Raw genomic sequence first — 19458 nt, 5'->3', positions numbered from 1 at the left:
AAAGAATTTGGTGACACAAACTATATTTGTTTTTTATGAGTTTATAGGTACAGTAAGCGTATATACCTTTGTCTGAATTGTGTCTTGAGAATGTATCTCAAACATTATTCCTTACAGATATTAATTGCCCTTTCCAAGTCATTTCAGTACAAGTTGCATTATTTCGGAATCTAACCTGGACTTAAACAGGATAAACAGGAACCTCTGTACTGGTACATGGTTACTGTACCTACAAGCAAAACACACACTTAGTCTAACTTATGATAAACCTAGCTTTATTCCATTAATTCCATTCATTATCCCAATTTAAAACTTATGCTCTTACAGACCCGAACCCGCCATATTTACATTCATTATATTATAGGTTGCAGTATCATGATCTGTACTAATCCCAATTTTCTCAAAGACCATAAAGTAGCAGCCTTTCCCTCTATTATGCTTTTAAGGAGAAGAAATCTTATTATGGATATGTTATTGTACTGTACTGTATATTGTGTTCTGGTGCATCACTGATGGCAACAGCAGACCTGGCTCATGTCAATGCAGTCCTCCAGAATTTGCAGGCAATGGTTGACATGTTAAAAATATCTGCCAGCTCCACCCTTACTCTCAAGAAACATGAAACAAGTGGGTAGACATTAGATGTTATGTTTTCTGAGAAGAATGCTGTCTGATCCTAAGTGTTAGAAAATCTAGACTTCCTGTTTGGGATAAACCATAGAACATTTCTCTACTTGCCCCTTACAGCCTAGCATACCTGTGCACTAATCTGTTTAACAATTGCATGTACAAAGTATGCAACACTGTATTGGCAGTTCCAGATAACACTGGCATCCTATACTGTACACACTGTCAGAAGAATGCAGTGAAATTGGTTATTTAGAATGAACAGAACATTACACTGAAAAGGTAAAAAATATAAATGATATAGAGTAATTCTTCTTTTAGCCTCAAGGTGCAAAGCAGCTTTGATAAACATTTTTGCAAGTCCATTTCTTCTATTAAGCTGTGATTTCATTTCAGTGCTGAGAAGTGTGGTACAGCATTGGAACTTGGCAAGTTTATGTCTAGCTCTGTAGTGTATTTGTCCCACAGATATAGAACCAGGCTTCATTTTTTGGGGGGTTCCAGACCTTAAATAAAACGACGTATAATATTGTAAAGCCGCCTTTTGATATATGTCTACTATTTATAGTAGTATTAGAATTTTGACAAGATGAAGACTGTTTTCACTATCATCCACTTGCTATAAACATATTAACCTGCAAACATGTAAAAGATAGATGTTTCAAAGCTTAGCTTGTTGCATTATTATATGCAGCTTTCAATCTTGTGTTGTGTCTTCCCTTGCTCTTAGACAAACTCCATACTACATTTTTCTGGTTGTATATCATGCTATTATATATACCTGAACATGTGCCAAGGTCTTCTGCACAGAGCAATTATTTAAAGATCATAATATGTGCTGACTCTTGTGCTATTGTTCTTTGCCTTTTATTAGACATTACACCATTTGGCACCTAGTTTAAAAATTCTGTGCTGTTTTTATTGTAGCCCCTTAGGGCTAGTGAAGTATTACTTAATTGGAACCCATACTGTATACTAATTTAAGGCCATGGTTGCATTTATATCTCTGCAACAGCTGTGGAAACACTGCCATCTTGTGTCACCTGGAAGAGCAGTCTTATTTTTCCACAGCGTATAAGCTCAATTCCCTATTCCACCTGATCTAGGTTGCTCTGGTATATTTTCATTATTTCACTGGCATTTCACAGACTATTGTCTGTCATTACATGAATGCCCAATCATAAGATTTATAAAGTAGTTGAAAGACAATCATTCCTGGTAAGAGTTGTACCATCCAAAAGATTATGACAGACACACAAGGCCAAAGGATCCAATGAATAGCAAAATAACATTTTTAAACTTTGGTTTATACATTTCAAATTTCAAAGACTGTTCTTGGCCTGGAGATATTAATCAACACTGTGACTAATCTCCCAGCTATAAGATGCAAAATCAGGATTTGTTGATGAGTTTTTGTTTGGCACAAGTTCTTGCTTCTATTAAAAACAACCCCATATTTAGGTACTGGGTTGAAATGGGAAATTCCTTTAATCTATTCACATTTTTAAATCTAGGCTTATAGTATGTTAGACTTCCCCTGGAAATTCCTACATGGTATAGATGCATATGTATATATACTGTATGTTATAGAACAGTGGGATACTTTTTTAAAATTAGATATAGTTAATTAAGTTAGATTGCTGAAGGAAAAGAAAACACTCATTTTATGTGAGAACAATACTGTAATTAAGTGAAAACAACAAAAACACCAATCTGCCAATCACAATGTCTCAACTCCTAATTACTAATTCATCAATGTGAACTTGTTACAGACATTGTGATTTGGGAATACTGCTGTTGGGCACTCTATAACATTAAATTAGTAGGCTACTCAGAATCCATTAATCCACCAGCCTTAGACTCCATTGACAAGAATTGCCTAAGATCAAACCATACTGGGACAGCTACGCGGGCAAAACATTTTGGTCTCAAAAGTAAGAGGAGGCCATTCTAGGCAAATAATGTAAAAGAAATGTTTCCTGTGTTTATTTTTTTCCTTTTTATCTTATTAATGTGAAAAATTTACTGAATAACAGTTGTGTCTACATTTAAATTGATTAAAATTTTCACCAAAATCACTATGTCACATTTTACATTGTGCAAAACATTTAGATATCAAAACAACTTATGAATCAGTAAAAACATTCACACCAGTCATATTTAGGGCAACTCAAGGCAAATGATTGATACAGCATTAAAAATGTTGGTGCAAATGTTCTCCAATAGCCTTCCTGCCTCCACATTCTAGTGTTCTGTTACAGCTGGACGTCCTACTGAAATTGAATGAAACAACAGTGGTAATAATAATAAAAAAAACATTATTAAAAAACAAACCATTTTCAGAGAGAATTCTTTAAAAGATTTTAACAGACTTTAAAATACTGCTTTGCTAACTAGGAATAATTATGGTTTATCATGAAGATTGAAGAGATATAAAAGAATACTGATGAAGATGAAACATGTTATAAAACCTTAAAATACAATTTCCTATGTAATTCTTCTAATATCTATGTATCCAAATACAAATTTATAAAACAATTCAATCAAAACTTTGTTTTAAAAAAGTGCCTCATTTCCATTTTTTCCCCTTTGCAGTTTTTAAAATAGTAACATCCATAAAAATAAATTGGAATACAATTTGTGTATTCCAGTAAAAACACTTTAATATATATAAAGCAACCATTTATTTACACATATCTTCACATTATTTATGTAAACATTAATAATCGGTAGGCAACATTTATTTCCAAGTTGAATTTCTTTCTGTTTTAATTTAAGAATTGTTGGATAGAGTTTGAAATAAAGCACATAGGGGAAATAATATTTAATTATACTGAGTAAATTAAATAATAATTATCATACATTAATTAAAATACGTTAATACATTAATTATACATTAATTATGTTGTACAGTTATGGAAAATAAATCAATATTAAAGGTTCTTCTGGGGGATATCTGGCATACTAATGTTATTAGTATTATTCTGAAATTATCTGTTGTTTCACAGAAAAGGTGGCCAAAACAGTTCCTAACTCACCAAAATAGTTTTTTAAATCTAGAACAGAACTTCTTATAATAGTTACCGACTTTGAGTACTTGTTCAAGGTACTCTGGTACGCATTTATGAAGCATTAGAATATAAATATTTTATCGTGATTATCAGGTGATAATGTTTCTCTTTTATGTAGCCTGCCTTAGCATTTAGTTGATAAACGTGAAATGTTACAAATGCATGCTCGTCTGCAATGGCTAGGTTAAATATATGAACAATAATGAAACCCCAAAAGTTTCAGATGAACTAAAATATGGTGGTTGGTTGATAGTAGCATAAAAAAAGATTACATTTTCCTCAGTACCGCAGTTTGTTGAGTGTCAAACTAAATGTAATTTACCCAATTACTCAAAGTAATGTATTATGTTATTATTATTATGTGGGTAGTCTCTTCAAATTCTTGCATGGTTTTTATCCCATTGACATTCTATCGACAGATGCTAAAAGATAGCAAGGACGAAATGTGTGAGTTGTGTATTTGTATTTCGATCAATATATATTTTACACATACTTATACATTTATAATAAACTATAGCTGTAGTGGAAAATGTATCATGATGATTTATATAACCTTAAAAAAGTGCAATGCTTATAAGCAGTTAGAACAAGTGTTTAAATGATTCAACTTTTAAAAATAAAAAGTTTAAACAGTAGCAGTTAGGTTGTTTTTTTTGTAGAGTTGGTGATTTCCCCTACCTAGAAGTACTCAACGAAACTTAGATTAAATAGGTTTTTTTTTGTAGAGTTTGTGATTTCCTCTACCTAGAAGCACTCAACAAAACTATTAGATTCAATAGTGCTTTTAAAGAAGATTACTTTAAAGTCAGGTAGTAGATGACGAATGTGGAAGAAATCACGCCGGCTCCTCCTTAACACGCTGTCTGGCTTGTTGGATGGAGGAGGGATTACCTCTCAACGGTCCTCATGATTTCACGGTTTGGGACGTGTAGGTCGATCGAGCCAAGTCTTTGTAGATAGAGCCTTACTTCTGGCCGCTGGCTAGCTGAAAGATAGTTTGTTTCATTTTTAATATTGCAACAGAGCATTGCAGTATTGAAAGCATCAAAGCAAGTCACCGAAACTGCGATTTGTTTTGCCTCGATATAAAAAGAATGAACTTGGCTCCCATGAATACCCCAACGACAGGAACGTTTGACAGCGCCTTTCAGTCCAGCGTAGCCTCAGCTATGAGCGACGACGAGCAATCGAACCAGCAGCTGTTGGAGTGTGCCGGGCCTATCTCTCCTTCTCACCCTGGCAAGAAATCGCCCCGTAAACCCAAATGCTCTCGCTGTAGGAATCACGGCTATGAGTCACCCTTGAAAGGCCACAAACGATTTTGCAACTGGAGGGACTGCCAGTGTGAGAAGTGTAAACTTATTGCTGAACGACAGAGGGTCATGGCGGCTCAGGTACGAAATCGTACTTTTTTTGTCCTGATCGCGGTCTTTTAATTTGCACAATACAAAAAGTTTCCACGACGTATTGTTGTTTTTAATTTGGTTTTATTGTACCCATACCATGTAGAGATGTCGGCCTTTAACGTAAGAGTTCAGCATGCACGTGCCCTGTCCAAGTAGAAAAAGTGTTTGCGAGATATGTGTTTATGGATGGGCACTTACAAAAAGAAAACGATATCTTGTTCTATGTACACATGCACACTCAAGTTTTATTAATGAAAGATTAACTGCATTGAATCCCAAATTGAATTTTGTTAGTGGCTACTATATGGCATGTCGCCACGTGGTCCGTGGTCCGTCTACAAACTTGAGATTCCTAATTTTTCAAAGATGGATCAGAACTTTTTCTGGATCAGAAAATTAAAATAACTGTGTGGCGTTATTCAGACCGTAAGCTTTTAAACCTCGAGCTACCAGTTATTTGCTACTTGTGAAATTATGCAAATAATATCTTAACTAGTTAAAATGTTTTCCTGAGGGAAGTAACGAATTCCACTGTTGGTGTTTGTTGTTCAACGAGGTTACAAACTACAGTTTTCATTAACTTGGCATGTTCTGTTGCGTATACGAGTAGGCAGCCATATACGTGCAAACATTTAATAACCAATTAACTTTACCCATAGCCTTGTTTTCTTCCACCAAACATAGCTAGACGTTCTAAAATCTGAAGACATTGATATTATCATATTTAAATTTCTTTAAATAGTGAACGTTTACTTGCACGTTTAAACGGCCTTTTGTGGTACAGTTAGCAGCAAGTATTTGCACTGTGCATCTAAAAACAATAATAAATGTTTAAACCTTAAATTTCCTCAATCTGTATAAAAAGGGGAGAATGTAAATTCAAATAAACAAGATGTAAATTTATAGCCTATGTGTACAATATTGTTCACAACGTTTTGCCACTTTCCATCCTTATATTGTTGTTAGTTGATTTAGTAGATATTGTTTGCAAAAAGTACTTTTGGCAATTATGTTTTATATGCCTATGTCTGCAACTCAATTGAAGTCTTCAAATGTGAATGATTATTCACACCCTGTGTGTTTAGATTACTTTGACTACTGGAAATCATATCTAGTACTCCCAGTTAGCAGAGAAATGTAATAAAAGCAAAGCACTGTACAACATGTAGGATAGGACCTATTTCTTGCACCAGGGTGATGTGCAGAATCCATTATGGAACATAGAAGCAGCCCCACTACACAGCTGATCACATAGAGATGTGGGAAATTGCTTCACTATTTGATTTATAGGGGAACTTCAGGATGTACAAGGCCATAGTAGAATATAGCACAGACACTGGAGTTGTCCTAAGTAATCAGGACCTAGGTTTAATGTCTTATCCGAATTACGGTGTCCTAAAGCATATACAGTACAGTGACCCCTGTCACTATACTGTTGCAATGGTTTAAGAAATTCTACTCCACAGGGAAACATCCTACCTACTCACTTTTTACAGCAGCGCCTCAGTTTTTCTATAGAGCTCTCTGATCCCAGTACTGGCCAGGCCCAGCTATGCTTAGCTTTTAAGATCTGATAAGAGCAGGCTAGAAAATGGTAATGCTGCCGTCCACAATGACATGCGTGTACTGTATATGTCAAATGTTTCCTTTTAATGGAACACTTGTCCATCTTCAAGTCATAGAATTTAAAACATATTGCTTATTACTAATAATATCTTATCTTCTTTCTACCTGTTTTGATACAGAAGGTTATTTTTGCATCACCTAGTGCACTATATGGATAGGGTTCTGTCAAAATACCTCTAAACAAAATTTGATGTTATAAATTTCATGAATGGCTTGTTGTTTCAAATAAAGCAGTCTTTTAATAATGGATTTTAAACATGTTCCAGAACGTGTAACAAATCTTGCTAAAGAGTATAGCATGTACTCAATCATGTCTATTTACAAAGTCTGTTCATGAAAATATGGGTGAATTTATGAATAAGCACTTAATTGGAAGTTTTAATGATATTTGTATATGTAGTGGTATATATACCACTATGTCATAAAGTATATACAGTATGCAGTACATATACTCATGTGGTGTGGCTAAAATTGATAACCCAGCACAGCTCCAGTTTTCCTTCTTTGTGAAAGATGTGTAAGATGTATATATATCAGTGGGGAGTGGGCAGCATAGGGTAATGGCATAGACTCAGGATCCCTGACTGGAGGAGTCAAGTCTTCTCCACTTGTGCCATAGCTTGTGTCCTGGAGGAAGGTGGTTTGACCCTGATCACTTTAGTCCACTCCCTTGTGTGATTGAGCTCCACATCAGGGTTGTGTAATGTCACATCCAGAGGGAATGTGCCTGTCCACTTCATAGCGTGGACACTGGAGCTGCTGACTGGCTTGCTGTAGGAGCCTGACTTACCATATCTTACTGAACCGTTTCAGGTTGCTCTTCGCCGGCAGCAGGCACAAGAAGAAGAGATGGGAATCTGCAGCCTGGTTCCTTTCCCCAACCCAGATGTTGTTATCAAGAATGAGGCCTCTGGAGACAGAGCTTGCCTTTTTTCTGCCCGGGGAAAGTCACCTCCTTCATCCACATCCAGCCGAGCAACAACCCCACCTGCCACAGGTACAAAATACTTGTTTTGGGAGTCTAGAGCTTGCCTTACACTGTGAGAACTGAGAACCCACACACTCTTGATTGCTTTAAGTCTAAATTCTACAGCAACCTCAATTTCTTTGAGGTACCAATACTATGGATCTGTAGCAGATAGATCCTGTATGCGAGCTGCTGTCTCAGGCACGTCTCTGACCTCATATTCTCCATAGCCCAGCGAAGTGTTAGCCCCGCTAAACCAAAAGCTAGTTACTTTGAAGCCCAAAATGCAGGAATTCAGCATTTGAGACATTACCATAATATCTTACACTACAAGTTCTGTTGCACATTGTCTGGTGTTAATTTACCTGAGTGAAGTTCTTTGTTCCATGTTTTTGGTAGTGTTGGAACTAAACATTTTATGAGACACCTCACCTAATCAGCATTGAAAATAACATCATACAAAACAAAATCCCTGTTAAGGAAAACGAATAATACAGTGACTTGGGTAGCATTCTTGAGTCTGGACTGCCTACAGTATGCCCACTTCAGGTAGCATGTAGCTACCTGTCTTAAGTTCATGCCATTGATCCTCTCCCATCTTCCCATCTTAGAGCAAGTGCCCTGCTGAAAAAATGCCAAGAAACAAAGGTTATTATTCCCTAACAAATAAGGCATAAACAAAGGTGGATAAGCAGCAACCACTGAAGTTCAGCAGGTGTGAGCCTGGTCGGTACCTGGATGGGTCTCCTCCTGGGAAAGCTAAGGTTGCTGCTGGAAGTGGTGTTAGTGGGAGCAGTATGGGGCGCTCACCCTGCAGCCTTGTGCGTCTTAATGTCCCAGTATAGTGATGGGGACACTATACTGTAAAAAGAGCCTTGGTCCTTGGGATGAGACGTAATTGAGGTCCTGACTCTCCATGGTCAATAACATCCCAATGTGTTTTTCAAAAAGAGTAGGGATGTTAACCCTGGTATCCAGGCCAAGTTTTGAAGCCCCTAGCTTTTACCAAACATGCCCTCCTAATAATTTGTATCTATGTATTGGCTTAATTGCTTTGTTCTTTTGCTGATATATAGTGAGCGTACTGGCACTCTCTGGTTGCCATTGCATCATCCAGGTGGATGCTGTATATTGGTGGTGGAGGGGAGTCCCCATTACCTGTAAAGCGCTGTGAGTGGAGTGTCCAGAAAAGCGCTATATACGTGTAAGGAATTAATATTAAGTCACATCTAAGTTCCTGTAAGTGAGCCATTACACCAGTATAATCCGTGATTTTTCCAAAATAAAAGAGCAAAGTCTGGCGAGTAAAAACAACTCCATCAGTTGTGTACTGTACCTTTATAAAGTGATTCTGTAAGAAGATGCAGTTTACTGCACATTTGAAAACAGGCTTGCTTTATTGGGAAACAAAAGAATGACTGTTTGCAAAGAGTGAAATTAAATGCTAGACATGTGGCTGTAGAAGGAGCATTTAAGGTATGAAACTGCCATTGTCATGTTATCACAAGATTTGGCAATGAGAAAGTAAAGTGAAAGCTAAGATAAAAGAGGCATTTTCTAGTCTTTGTCAAACTGGATCTGAAATGACAAATTTTAAATACAGTATAATCCAAACCTAATTTGTTGTAAAGGCCGCACAACAAAAGAAATGGAATTAAGAACACTTCCTCATTAAATGATCTTAAAGTGTTAAATTTCACATTTTTAATGTAATTCCTCATCTGTTATATAAAAATAGTGGTTTAATTAAATTGCATTTTTATCTGAATGAAATGTTCCTAAAGTAGGAGTTTAGTCTGAAAGGTTCTTTGATAAGTAGTGTTAGGATACAGGCTAACAACAAGAGAACTGTTCATTACGGGTCCCTGGTTTGAGGAGCTATCAGGCAGTGTGACAGCACAAATCTGGGAGTGAGATGTTTTCTTTCTGTTAATTTCATTTGGTGAGTTAAGATGCAGACACAAGTCTTGTATTCTGCTGTCAAATCTGCATCACAATGAGTAATTTAAGGTCTGGCATTCATTTGTGTGTACACTTTGTACTTGGATGAAGAAGGTGGCATTTAAAATAAAAAATGACCAATTTACAGAAAATATTTGCAGTGCTGTAACTGTTTTTTCAAAAACATAATTTGGTGAGTTTTTTGTTGTTGAAGTAGTTTTTTTTAGCAACTCCACAACTATTATTTTAAGCAGTTTCAGAACATTTTAACAGATTACACATCATATACTGTATGTGATTAATTCATGTTTATCAAAAAGCTAACATATAAGAAACAGTGGTTTATGAAGACCAAAAGCTGCAAGAGCTATTTTGGCTTTTCCTTTTCTCTCATTCTCTCTGTTGTCTTTCATGTATTGTTATCAAAAGCCCTTTCAACTTTGTCTTACTAAATAAATACCATATTAACCACCTGTGTTTAAATTCTTTTTAGTAGTTTGGCTACTTTTATCAGACTGTAAATCTAATACAGAGCCCAGTTGATAGCTGCATTAAATTGCTTCACATTAAGTACATACTGTACAGCCTTTCTGACTAAAATATCTATGCAATTGTTGCTGTAATAATGTTGTAGAACATTGTGCTCAATCAACTCTAAAGTTTCATGCACTTACAATATCCACAACCTAATTTTTGTTTATATACAGTCCTCTAACTGCTAGCACAGCTTTTATACAATATAGGTCTTATTTAGTTCTCCACATAAAACTGCACGCATTTGTTCAGGCACAGCTGTCTTATGAAAAATGGGAGGTTAATTAAGGTAAATTGTGACACTCTTTTTTCTGGATGGTGGATGGCATGCTGGATCCAATAAACGTAGACTATAGGATTATATATTGCTGATATATTGTTTGTCCTGACCTTTTTGTTGGTGGTGGATGTTACGTCATATTGTTATGTTGATTACTCCCTAATGCCCCCATAGGACATAAAAACAAAGTTTGAGACTTTGAGTTATTAAGCATTTGTGGTTTCTCCTGGGCTAATTCCTGCAGATGAAACAGGACCCGAGGTCACCAATATGTAGCACAAGGGATTAGTAAAATGGGACAGTTTAAACTATTAGGTTGCTTTATATAGAGGTAATGAAAAGCTGTGGTTCATTAGTTATGTGGAAAATGAAGCCTATACAGCATGCTATTATTTTAGTGTCTGTGAATCAACATAGGAGTGATTGTCTTGTGCCAAGCAATGCCATCTTTCCATCACTTCCTTTGGTAATGGCTTGTGGGAGAAACATGCTGTTCTAGTTGCTCTGATAGTGCTTTCAGGAGTTGGAATACCACTTGGGTCAAGGCTCTTTCCCAGATCACAGGGAAATTCACTGATGAAGCAGTAAGAAATGCTGGACTGGTGACAGGTACAAAAGGAGTTGACTGGATATTTGCTGATAAAGGCCTAAAGCATGTGCCCAGTGATAGATCTTTTTCAGTTGCTGTTAAAAATGTAATTATTGTTAATTCAATTCTCAATGTCAATTGTATGAAAGTAATACAGTTCTCTTCTTCTCTAACATGGAACTATGTGAGGTATAAATCTTTCTTCTTATGAACATTAAGTGTGGAGCCATCCATTTCCATTGATTATATACCGCAACAGATAACACAAGACTATAATGCATAGGAAAATGCATTCTCATTTGTATTTCAGAATATATCTACATTGATTTAATACCATAGGGAGATACAGTCAAAAATCTTGTTTTCAAAATGTGTCATGTGGTCAGGAATTCTCCATAATTCTTTGTTTAGACATTTATACTGCCTACCTCTGTATGCACAATAAAAAAGGCAGTTTTTCTTAATTTTGATAATATCGCTAAGTACGCATCAGTGTATTAAATGTATTAACATATTCAGATGTTTATTTTCAATACAGTATAAGAATGAGAAAGTTTTGATGGCTCTCATCTTCAAATTTGATTCAGTACTTGAATTAAGTTTTGTAATATGCATTTTATACTTGTCACCACCAGATGGCGAACGTCAGTTGTACATGCTCATTAAGACACAAGGAAAGCAACGTCTTTAAAAAAGTGTGACTATTGAATCATTCTGTTCTATGGCAGCACATGCAGAATGGTTCAGAATCCCAAAAGAATGTGACCTAGTGAAAAGCATTCATTATATTCGTCTATCTTATATTGCTTCCAGCAGTGGCCTTACACTTTATTTTTTACGCCGGGGCATTACATTATTATCCTGAGACTTTCAAAGTAAATCCCCTGATGGTAATTTCAGTTGAAAACGAATATTAATCAGCATAATGATTTAACCTATGTCATCTCTGTTAAATATAATATCACCACTCATACGCAAAAAATAATTGTTGTCATTTTCCATATACCTTTTGATTTGTTGCAGTTGTAAGTGATATGTTCCTTTTGATACTCAGCATATTTATCTTTATACATACATGTTTTCTGAAAACTATCATTGATAACATCATGGAGAATTACTATAACCATGTGTTTCTCGCAAGCCATCATGAAATAAGCAGGAAATAATGGTGGACACGTTGAGCTGGTATGGTGTTCTGTAGGATTTCCTCTATCCATGGTCCCATTTGTATACTGTGTGTATCAAATTCCATTACTCTATAGTGCAGAAGGTTACAATAATATATCATTGTCATATATTTGTCATATCCCAGGGAAACAATTGGAATATGTTTTAATAGTTTACAAGTAATTTCTGAAGTAGTGCATACTCTCTCTTCAAAATATAAAAGTCTAAATGAAAGCTAAGAATTGTTTAATCCACAAAAAGTATATTTGATATTTAAGGTATCCTAGTGCATTCAAATTTGTGACAGAAAGACCAGCTTAAATTTGTGCAAATTGCTTTTTGGAAACATTGATGTGATGTTAATACAAATAGTGATTTATAAAAGGTGAGATATAGAAATGTTAACAAGATGTCTATATTATGCCTTTTAAAATTGTTGGTACTATATCTAGTACCATTGTTTAAAAGTCTTTGTATTTTTCATGTACTTTGACGGGGCTTGGAGATGTAATAAATGTGGATTACTCAATTATTTTTCTTTCAAACTTTGTAGAAGTGCAATTATTTCTAAATTGTTTCTTTGAAAATATTTGATGCCATCGAGTATCACTAGAAACAGACACAAAACTAGTATGTGTCAGATTACATTAAATGCTCTTTTGACTCACACAAATTAAACTTGTTAGAGACAGAAATATTGCAAGTACCACCACAAGTTTTAGTCTGCATACAGTTTTGGTCTGGACATCCCTGTGTAGTTGTAGATGGCTTTCAACAGTCTGGATTTCTACATTGTGCAGCAATAGTTGATGATAGAACATGCAGGTCAGCCTTTTATTCAGTTTTAATACCACAAATGTCTGACCAGAACTATTGGTCAGACACATTCACTCCAGTTTAAAATGACACCAACTAAAAACACTAATTTATTTTGAATTTTTTAAATTCTTAAAAGTGAACTTCCTTGTTATTGCTAAACACAATAGTAATTAGCTTGTTCAGTGTTATTCTTATTTAAAGAAATGTGTTAAACTTCTGAGCCAGATTAAAGGACTGTTTACTTTACAAGAACACTATTGCCTTTGTTTACATTTTTCATTTGCTGGAGAGTTTGGGAGTTGTTACCTACAGTAAATATTCATACCAGTAATATGACACGAGAAGACAGTCCGGGTTTGACTGTACATTCACACACACACATATGTACGGTATACAGTGTATATACAGTATGTTATACTGAAGGACCACTTTCAAATTTGAGAAAAGTGGCCCAGGGTTTTTGTTCAGTTTAAGCCAATATATTTTGTAGCCACACATTGTTTTAGTAGATGCAGCTTTTCAGTTTCAGCGGTTGATCAATTTGATCTTCCACTAATTGATCGTGCCAAGGAATGTTAAAAAGAGTCATTTGGAAGCTGTTGGATCCTGTAATATAGGAGGCGAAAGTTGGGTGGCTGATGTAGCTGCCTGGTTGCCTGGTGTTGTGATCTGATGACTTGACATGGGGGAGGCGAGCTGCTGCCTGCACAATATGGCTAAGACCTCTGACAGGTGGGAAGGGAAGCATAATGCTGTCTGTTGTCACACCTCACCATTTGTTCAGAAGCTGGTAAAACAGCACACATCTGCTGAGAAATCAGAGGCTTGCAGATTCATCTTCATTTGGGTTTCTCATCCCCAGAACTGTATCTCTACTCCAGAAACATGAATTAATTCACTAGCAATTTCAAAACATTAATTAATTCATAAACTGAAGTACACAGAGAAAGTATACCACTTTCCGGTTGATGTGTACATTGATACATTAGAAAATGCTTCACTGCAGATGGTAACAAGGGCCTCATTTGTTGATTCCTCGGTGTGATTTACTAACTCACGTAATGCAAACACTGCAGGAGTCTTAATCGTTTCAAATACAGTTGCTAACATTTTTAATGGTTACTGGCAAAGAAGATGATGAGAGTCAAAAGTTTGTAGTTTAAGGTAATGCAAAAAAAATCTGCTTCTGTGAATATTTTAAAATGTTTGTCTTGATTTTTCACTAAATTCTCACCTATTGTTTTAGTGCAGTTTGTCTGTAATACGTCTTATGTTGACAAAAAACTCATAATCAGTTAGTACTGTTCCTTTACTTTAAACACTAGTGAAAGACATAGCAAGCTGAACATTATGTCTGCATTAAAAATTAAATTAGTTGAAGCTCAGAGCTGCTGTGCCTCAAAACCTAAGGAAGCCTTCTTGAAACAAAGAAGTTCAGTAATGTAGTGATTTCGTCGGTATACAATGTTTGACCCTTCATACATGGGGTTTCGTATCCACAAAATGTGGCTCAGCTGGCCGGCTTTCTTCAAACGAATGCTGGCAATTGTGAAACTGTTTCAAATGAACCTTCTCTTGAAACAATTATTACAGCTGGCCCGGTTCACACAAGTTGGTGTTTGTATTGAGTGCTGAGCTGCTGTCCAAGTGATCTCTTTTGATTTGCAGGGAGCCGTTCCAGTCAGCAGGACAGTCCGTCTGCGGCCAGCAGAGGGTATGCAGAGGGCACTTCTGACATGATTGTAGATGCATCCTACTACAGCAACTTCTACCAGCCACCTCTCTACCCTGCGTACTACAGCAACCTATACAACTACCAGCAGTACCAGGTGCTCAAGGCTCATAATTTGTTCCTGCGGCCTCTCATGTGTGACGTAAACCAGGTGGGGCCGCTCTCCACGCATTAGGCAGAACCATAGTTTTGCATAATTAAAGGCAGGAGAACGGTTGTATTTTATTGATAATTAGCTGCAGTTTGCTTTAGCAGCATCATTAAAATAGAAGAATACAGTAGGTACTGGACAGTATTTTATACAAAAATGTCACCCGTTCTTCAAAAAACTAGAGTTCAATTGATAAAATGTTCCAATGGATTTGTTCTTGGAAATAACCCTGATGTACAGTAAGAATACTGTATTTGTGAAAATAGTTAGGTTGAAAGTGTTACAAGTTGTTCTGTTAAAACTTTTTACAGCTTGCGAGTAAGATTAAGAAATTGTTGGGATAATTAAACTTCAGGAACTTCGGTTTAGGAGAGAAGGTTTCATATATTGGTAGCTTTTCTTAGAAATTTCCATAAGTTTTGTATTATTTTGTATATTATAATGAAGTTACTATCTTGAGGAATCTTGAGCAATGTGGACAGAGAACATCACACACAACAAAAGTTGAATGCACTGTTAATCTAAGGAGAATAAGGAATAAGGAAGTCTTGTAAGTACGTAATTATTGATCATTTTCAAACTGGGACACCATTCTCAAAGCAGTGTTTTTGGTTTCTTCAATGATTAAGCTAATGTTATAGTAGTGATTCCAACCAAAGTTGAAGAGTGCATTAGACGTTAGGAGGAGTGTTGTCCTAGGAACACATTGTGTTAATATTCAAAGGAACCAATCCTGTCTATTGAAAGTGTAGGACTCTAATTTGGGACTCTATTGTTTGTGTTTGAAGTGTGGAGTTTTATAGTTGCCAAGAAAAAATGGGGAGCTCATGAGAGGTCATTGTAGAGAGAGTGGTAGAGGGATAGAAAGTGAACAAAAGCCTGTGTTAAAACCTTCCTTGTTCTTTTTATAATAAAACTGAGTTTCTGATTGAGAAGAAATAAAAATTGTTACTCAGGCACAGTATAACGTGTAACGTTTTACACAGGACTGTAAATAGCCAGTCTATATACACAATTGCTAAATTAACAGTTTCATTAAAAACAAAACTACACAAAATACAGAAATGTTGAATGAGGAAGCAAGTGTGAGTGGAGAACCAAGAGAGTGTGTCATGATCTATCATTAAATAAATTTCATTTATTTACATTGCAAGGAGACATTTTTTTATATTGCCTATAAGCAATTGTTAAGTATTAAGGCTTGCAGGACGTGTCTAGCCAAATCAGTATTAGCAGTCAGATTCTCTTTTTAGTTCTCTTTTTTTTCTAGCTATGAAGTGATAGCCTGTTCATGCAGGAGGACAGAAACCAGGCCACACAAGAAAAGTGGGCCTGGAAATGGCTTATTAAAGAAACACAGTACAGGAGAACGATGTTGGTCTTGATAGTAAACTGTTGTTGAGAACAAGCTGCGACGTGCAAGAGTAGTCATGCAAAGTAGCAAGAGGACAGCGATGGGTCACACACAGGTCCGTCTTACCGAGACCGTGATGTTGATGGTGGTTCCTGTCAGTCCACCAAATCTGTGTTTGAGTTGGCAGGAGCTGCTTGCTGGCGAGGTCACATTCTCTTTCAGAGAATGGTAATGCACCGTGATGGCAGTTACGCCACCGTTCCGACTGACTGGGCAAGCACAGCAGAAAGGTGTGCTGCCTTCATGGTGTGGTACCCCTCTGCACAGTGTTTACATTTTCCGGATTCCCTCGGGCGAAACTGCAACTTATTCTGCCACTGGGAGTTCTTTAACCCTTATCCAAATGAGGTAATTAGCACACACTGTTGAACAGCCATCATATCCATTATAGTCTCCTAGACCACAGTGCTGCCGTATGTTTAACATGAGTATTATGAGTGTGCAGGCATTCTGTGTGCATTTGACGTGAAAGCAAGGTTATCGTATTTACATCTGGTAATTAAACGGTGAGGGGAGAAATATATCATGCTTGGAAATGTGGAATTCTTTATATTTTATATTTTGTGCACTTCATATTCTACAGGAGCATCTATCAACTAGTTTTACAGCAAACAAAATTAAGTTTTTCTTCCACAGTTCCTTTCATAACAATTAAGAATTAAGGGGGGGTTAAGAATTTTAGGAGCAATGGAAATTAGTAGATAAATAATTATCGGTCCTTTATAAGGTGCAAATCAAATTTAAGCAATATTAAATTACAATATTTATATACTGGTCAGTCTCAATGTGTAGCAGTCTTTTAATGATATTGACGTGAAAAGAAATAGTATGTGTTTTTGGTGCCCTTTATGTAGTTCAAAACAGTACAATTTCAAGTTAAATAATAGTAAATTATGCTATGTTAGGCAACAGACTGTTTTGGTCTAATGATGCCTCAGTGTACCTTATGAGGGAGCAAAGACAAAGGGAGACCCAAGGATAAAGCAAAATAAAATAAATGACCAGGTAATTAAGTCTTTATACATAAATGCCAGGGTTATTTGAAATAAATTACATGAAGTAGAATCTACCACATTAGCCGGCAATTAAGATGTTATTGGAATCATGTTTTAGAGGAACAAGGCTAACCGAAAATGTTGGAGATGGATGTAACATTAGTGGACACACTCTGTTCTGGAGAGATAAAAGAGGGGGAGGTGTAGCTCTTTGTTGTATATCAAAAAGAGTATACAGGCTCAGGAACTAACCCTAGAAGAATCAAGAGTCTGTGAATCTTTCATGTTATATGTAGTCAGGTCATATTATACGTAATCTATCCAACCATTTGTTAACCACTTTTTCCAATCCAGGGTGGTAGGGGGAGCCAACACCTATACTGACAAGCAATGGGCACAAGGCAGGATACACCCAGGACAGGATGCCAGTCCATCACAGGGCAGACAGACAGAAACAGGTGCACACTCACACAAGACACTTTTCCCAGAAGGCAATTAATCTACCTGTATATGTTTGGCCTGTGGGAGGAAACTGGAGCACACAGAGGAAACCCACACAAACACAGGGAGAACATACAAACTCCACACAGATAGCCCAGAACCCAGGACCGCAGCACTGTGAGGCAGCAATGCTCAGCTATGAGTCCCCGTGCCACCCGTTTTATATATAATATACAAAAGCCAGTGACATGACTCCAACAGTCGCTCAAGACAGGAAATGTCTAATGTAGTGCCTTTCCGTCAACAGCTGGCAGATGACACTTAATGTAAACAAGGCCAGAGTATTACATTCAGGTTGCAAAAACAAACTATGCTTACAAAATTGGAAAAGCTACACTGGAAGATGCTGCCTACTATATGAAAATGACTTAGGTGTTTATGTTCACACATCATTTACATGTTCCAGACAATAAAGGGAAACAATAAGAAAGGCAAACAAAATGTTAGTATATAGTTAAAAGCATAGAATATACATCAAGGGCAGTGACTGTATGTAGAAATTATGTAATGCACTAGTAAGACCTTGTTTAGAATATGGTGCAAAGGTAGATCTTAAATGCCACATAAAATTTGCTTGATTTGCATATTATCTCTATTTTTATAAAATTAGTTTGAAGAATTAATAAAAACATTAAAAAATACGTCTCCAATCTTGCAGGTTATTTTTGGTCTATTGGCATTTTACATTTATTTTCATCACCCCTAATTTATCATGAGTACTAATATATGTATTCACATGCCATACCTGAATTTAAATCTGTCATAGTTTATGTATGTTGTGAGAGAAGGAGAAAGAATTTCATCTTAGTGAAGGGGTTTATACTTTGGGAAATTTCCACATTCCTCTGAACATTAATTTTTTAGATTTATGTTAAAAAGTTTCTCGTTGTATCAGAGAACTCAAGTGTGAAACAAATTAAATCTATATTTCTTCAAGGATCTAATCTGAGTGTTTTATTTTGCGATAGTGCTGATAGGGCTATATCTCATGGTGTCAGCGCAGTTGAGATTCTGATGGTAACATATTGTTCTGGGGTCACTGCTTCTGTCAAGCAACAGCAGGTTGGAACAGAATTGCAAAGGTTAATTATATTGTCTATCAAGCAGGGCACAGTGAAAGCATCTCATTGTTATATTGGAGAAAGCAGAACTTTAACACAGAGCTTAGTGAAGTGTAAATCCAGGTAAATATAATCGGCTAAAAATCCAAACATAGTGTATAAAAGTCTATGATGGTACAGCCCAAAACTGTCATAGTGTTACTACTGAAGGACATTTGAAATCTGTCTAAATGCTCAATATTTGGGATTTTAATAAGAACTGTTTTTACATTATTGCAGCACGTTAATAGATTTGAACTGAATTTCAATACATTTGCTACACAGAATTCAGCTAAAGATGGAGTAGTACTGTAAGTGTTAACATTTTGAAGTACTGTATCTTATTCAGTAGGAAATGCTTTAAAGAATTGAGGAGCACATACTCCTTAAATAAATGCTTGATAACTGAAGCATCAGCAGGGATGTGTCAAAACATTTTGTGATAATATTTAATGTACAGTACCCATATGTTTGCAGTCCTGCAAAATATTATATTTAACAGAAATTCTGTTTATGTGCATTCTTCCAAAATAGTAAT

General features: G+C 36.1%; 1 protein-coding gene and 1 long non-coding RNA gene across 3 annotated transcripts in view; one reads left to right on the top strand and one right to left on the bottom strand.

Moving 5' to 3' along the window:
- Nucleotides 1-2434: 2434 nt before the first annotated feature.
- LOC138237711 (uncharacterized) lies at nt 2435-4945 on the bottom strand. The gene is made up of 3 exons (XR_011189058.1): nt 4816-4945; nt 4590-4683; nt 2435-2900 (listed from the first exon to the last, which is right to left on the bottom strand). It is a non-coding gene; the product is annotated as an uncharacterized lncRNA (long non-coding RNA).
- The window catches only part of dmrt1 (doublesex and mab-3 related transcription factor 1), a 38182-nt gene continuing 23345 nt past the window's right edge, over nt 4622-19458 (top strand). Inside the window, exons 1-3 of one of the 2 annotated variants that reach the window (XM_015338674.2) lie at nt 4622-5092; nt 7544-7727; nt 14696-14910. In XM_015338674.2, coding sequence (XP_015194160.2) covers nt 4793-5092; nt 7544-7727; nt 14696-14910 — 699 coding nt within the window. In that variant the 5' untranslated portion in view covers nt 4622-4792. The remainder of the gene's footprint in view (nt 5093-7543; nt 7728-14695; nt 14911-19458) is intronic. The other variant, XM_015338683.2, reaches the window with a different exon arrangement.

The sequence above is a fragment of the Lepisosteus oculatus genome, chromosome 3 (genome assembly GCF_040954835.1).
Source record: "Lepisosteus oculatus isolate fLepOcu1 chromosome 3, fLepOcu1.hap2, whole genome shotgun sequence".
NCBI classification, from domain to species: Eukaryota; Metazoa; Chordata; class Actinopteri; order Semionotiformes; family Lepisosteidae; genus Lepisosteus; species Lepisosteus oculatus.
This window is presented reverse-complemented; position numbering and strand designations above follow the sequence as displayed.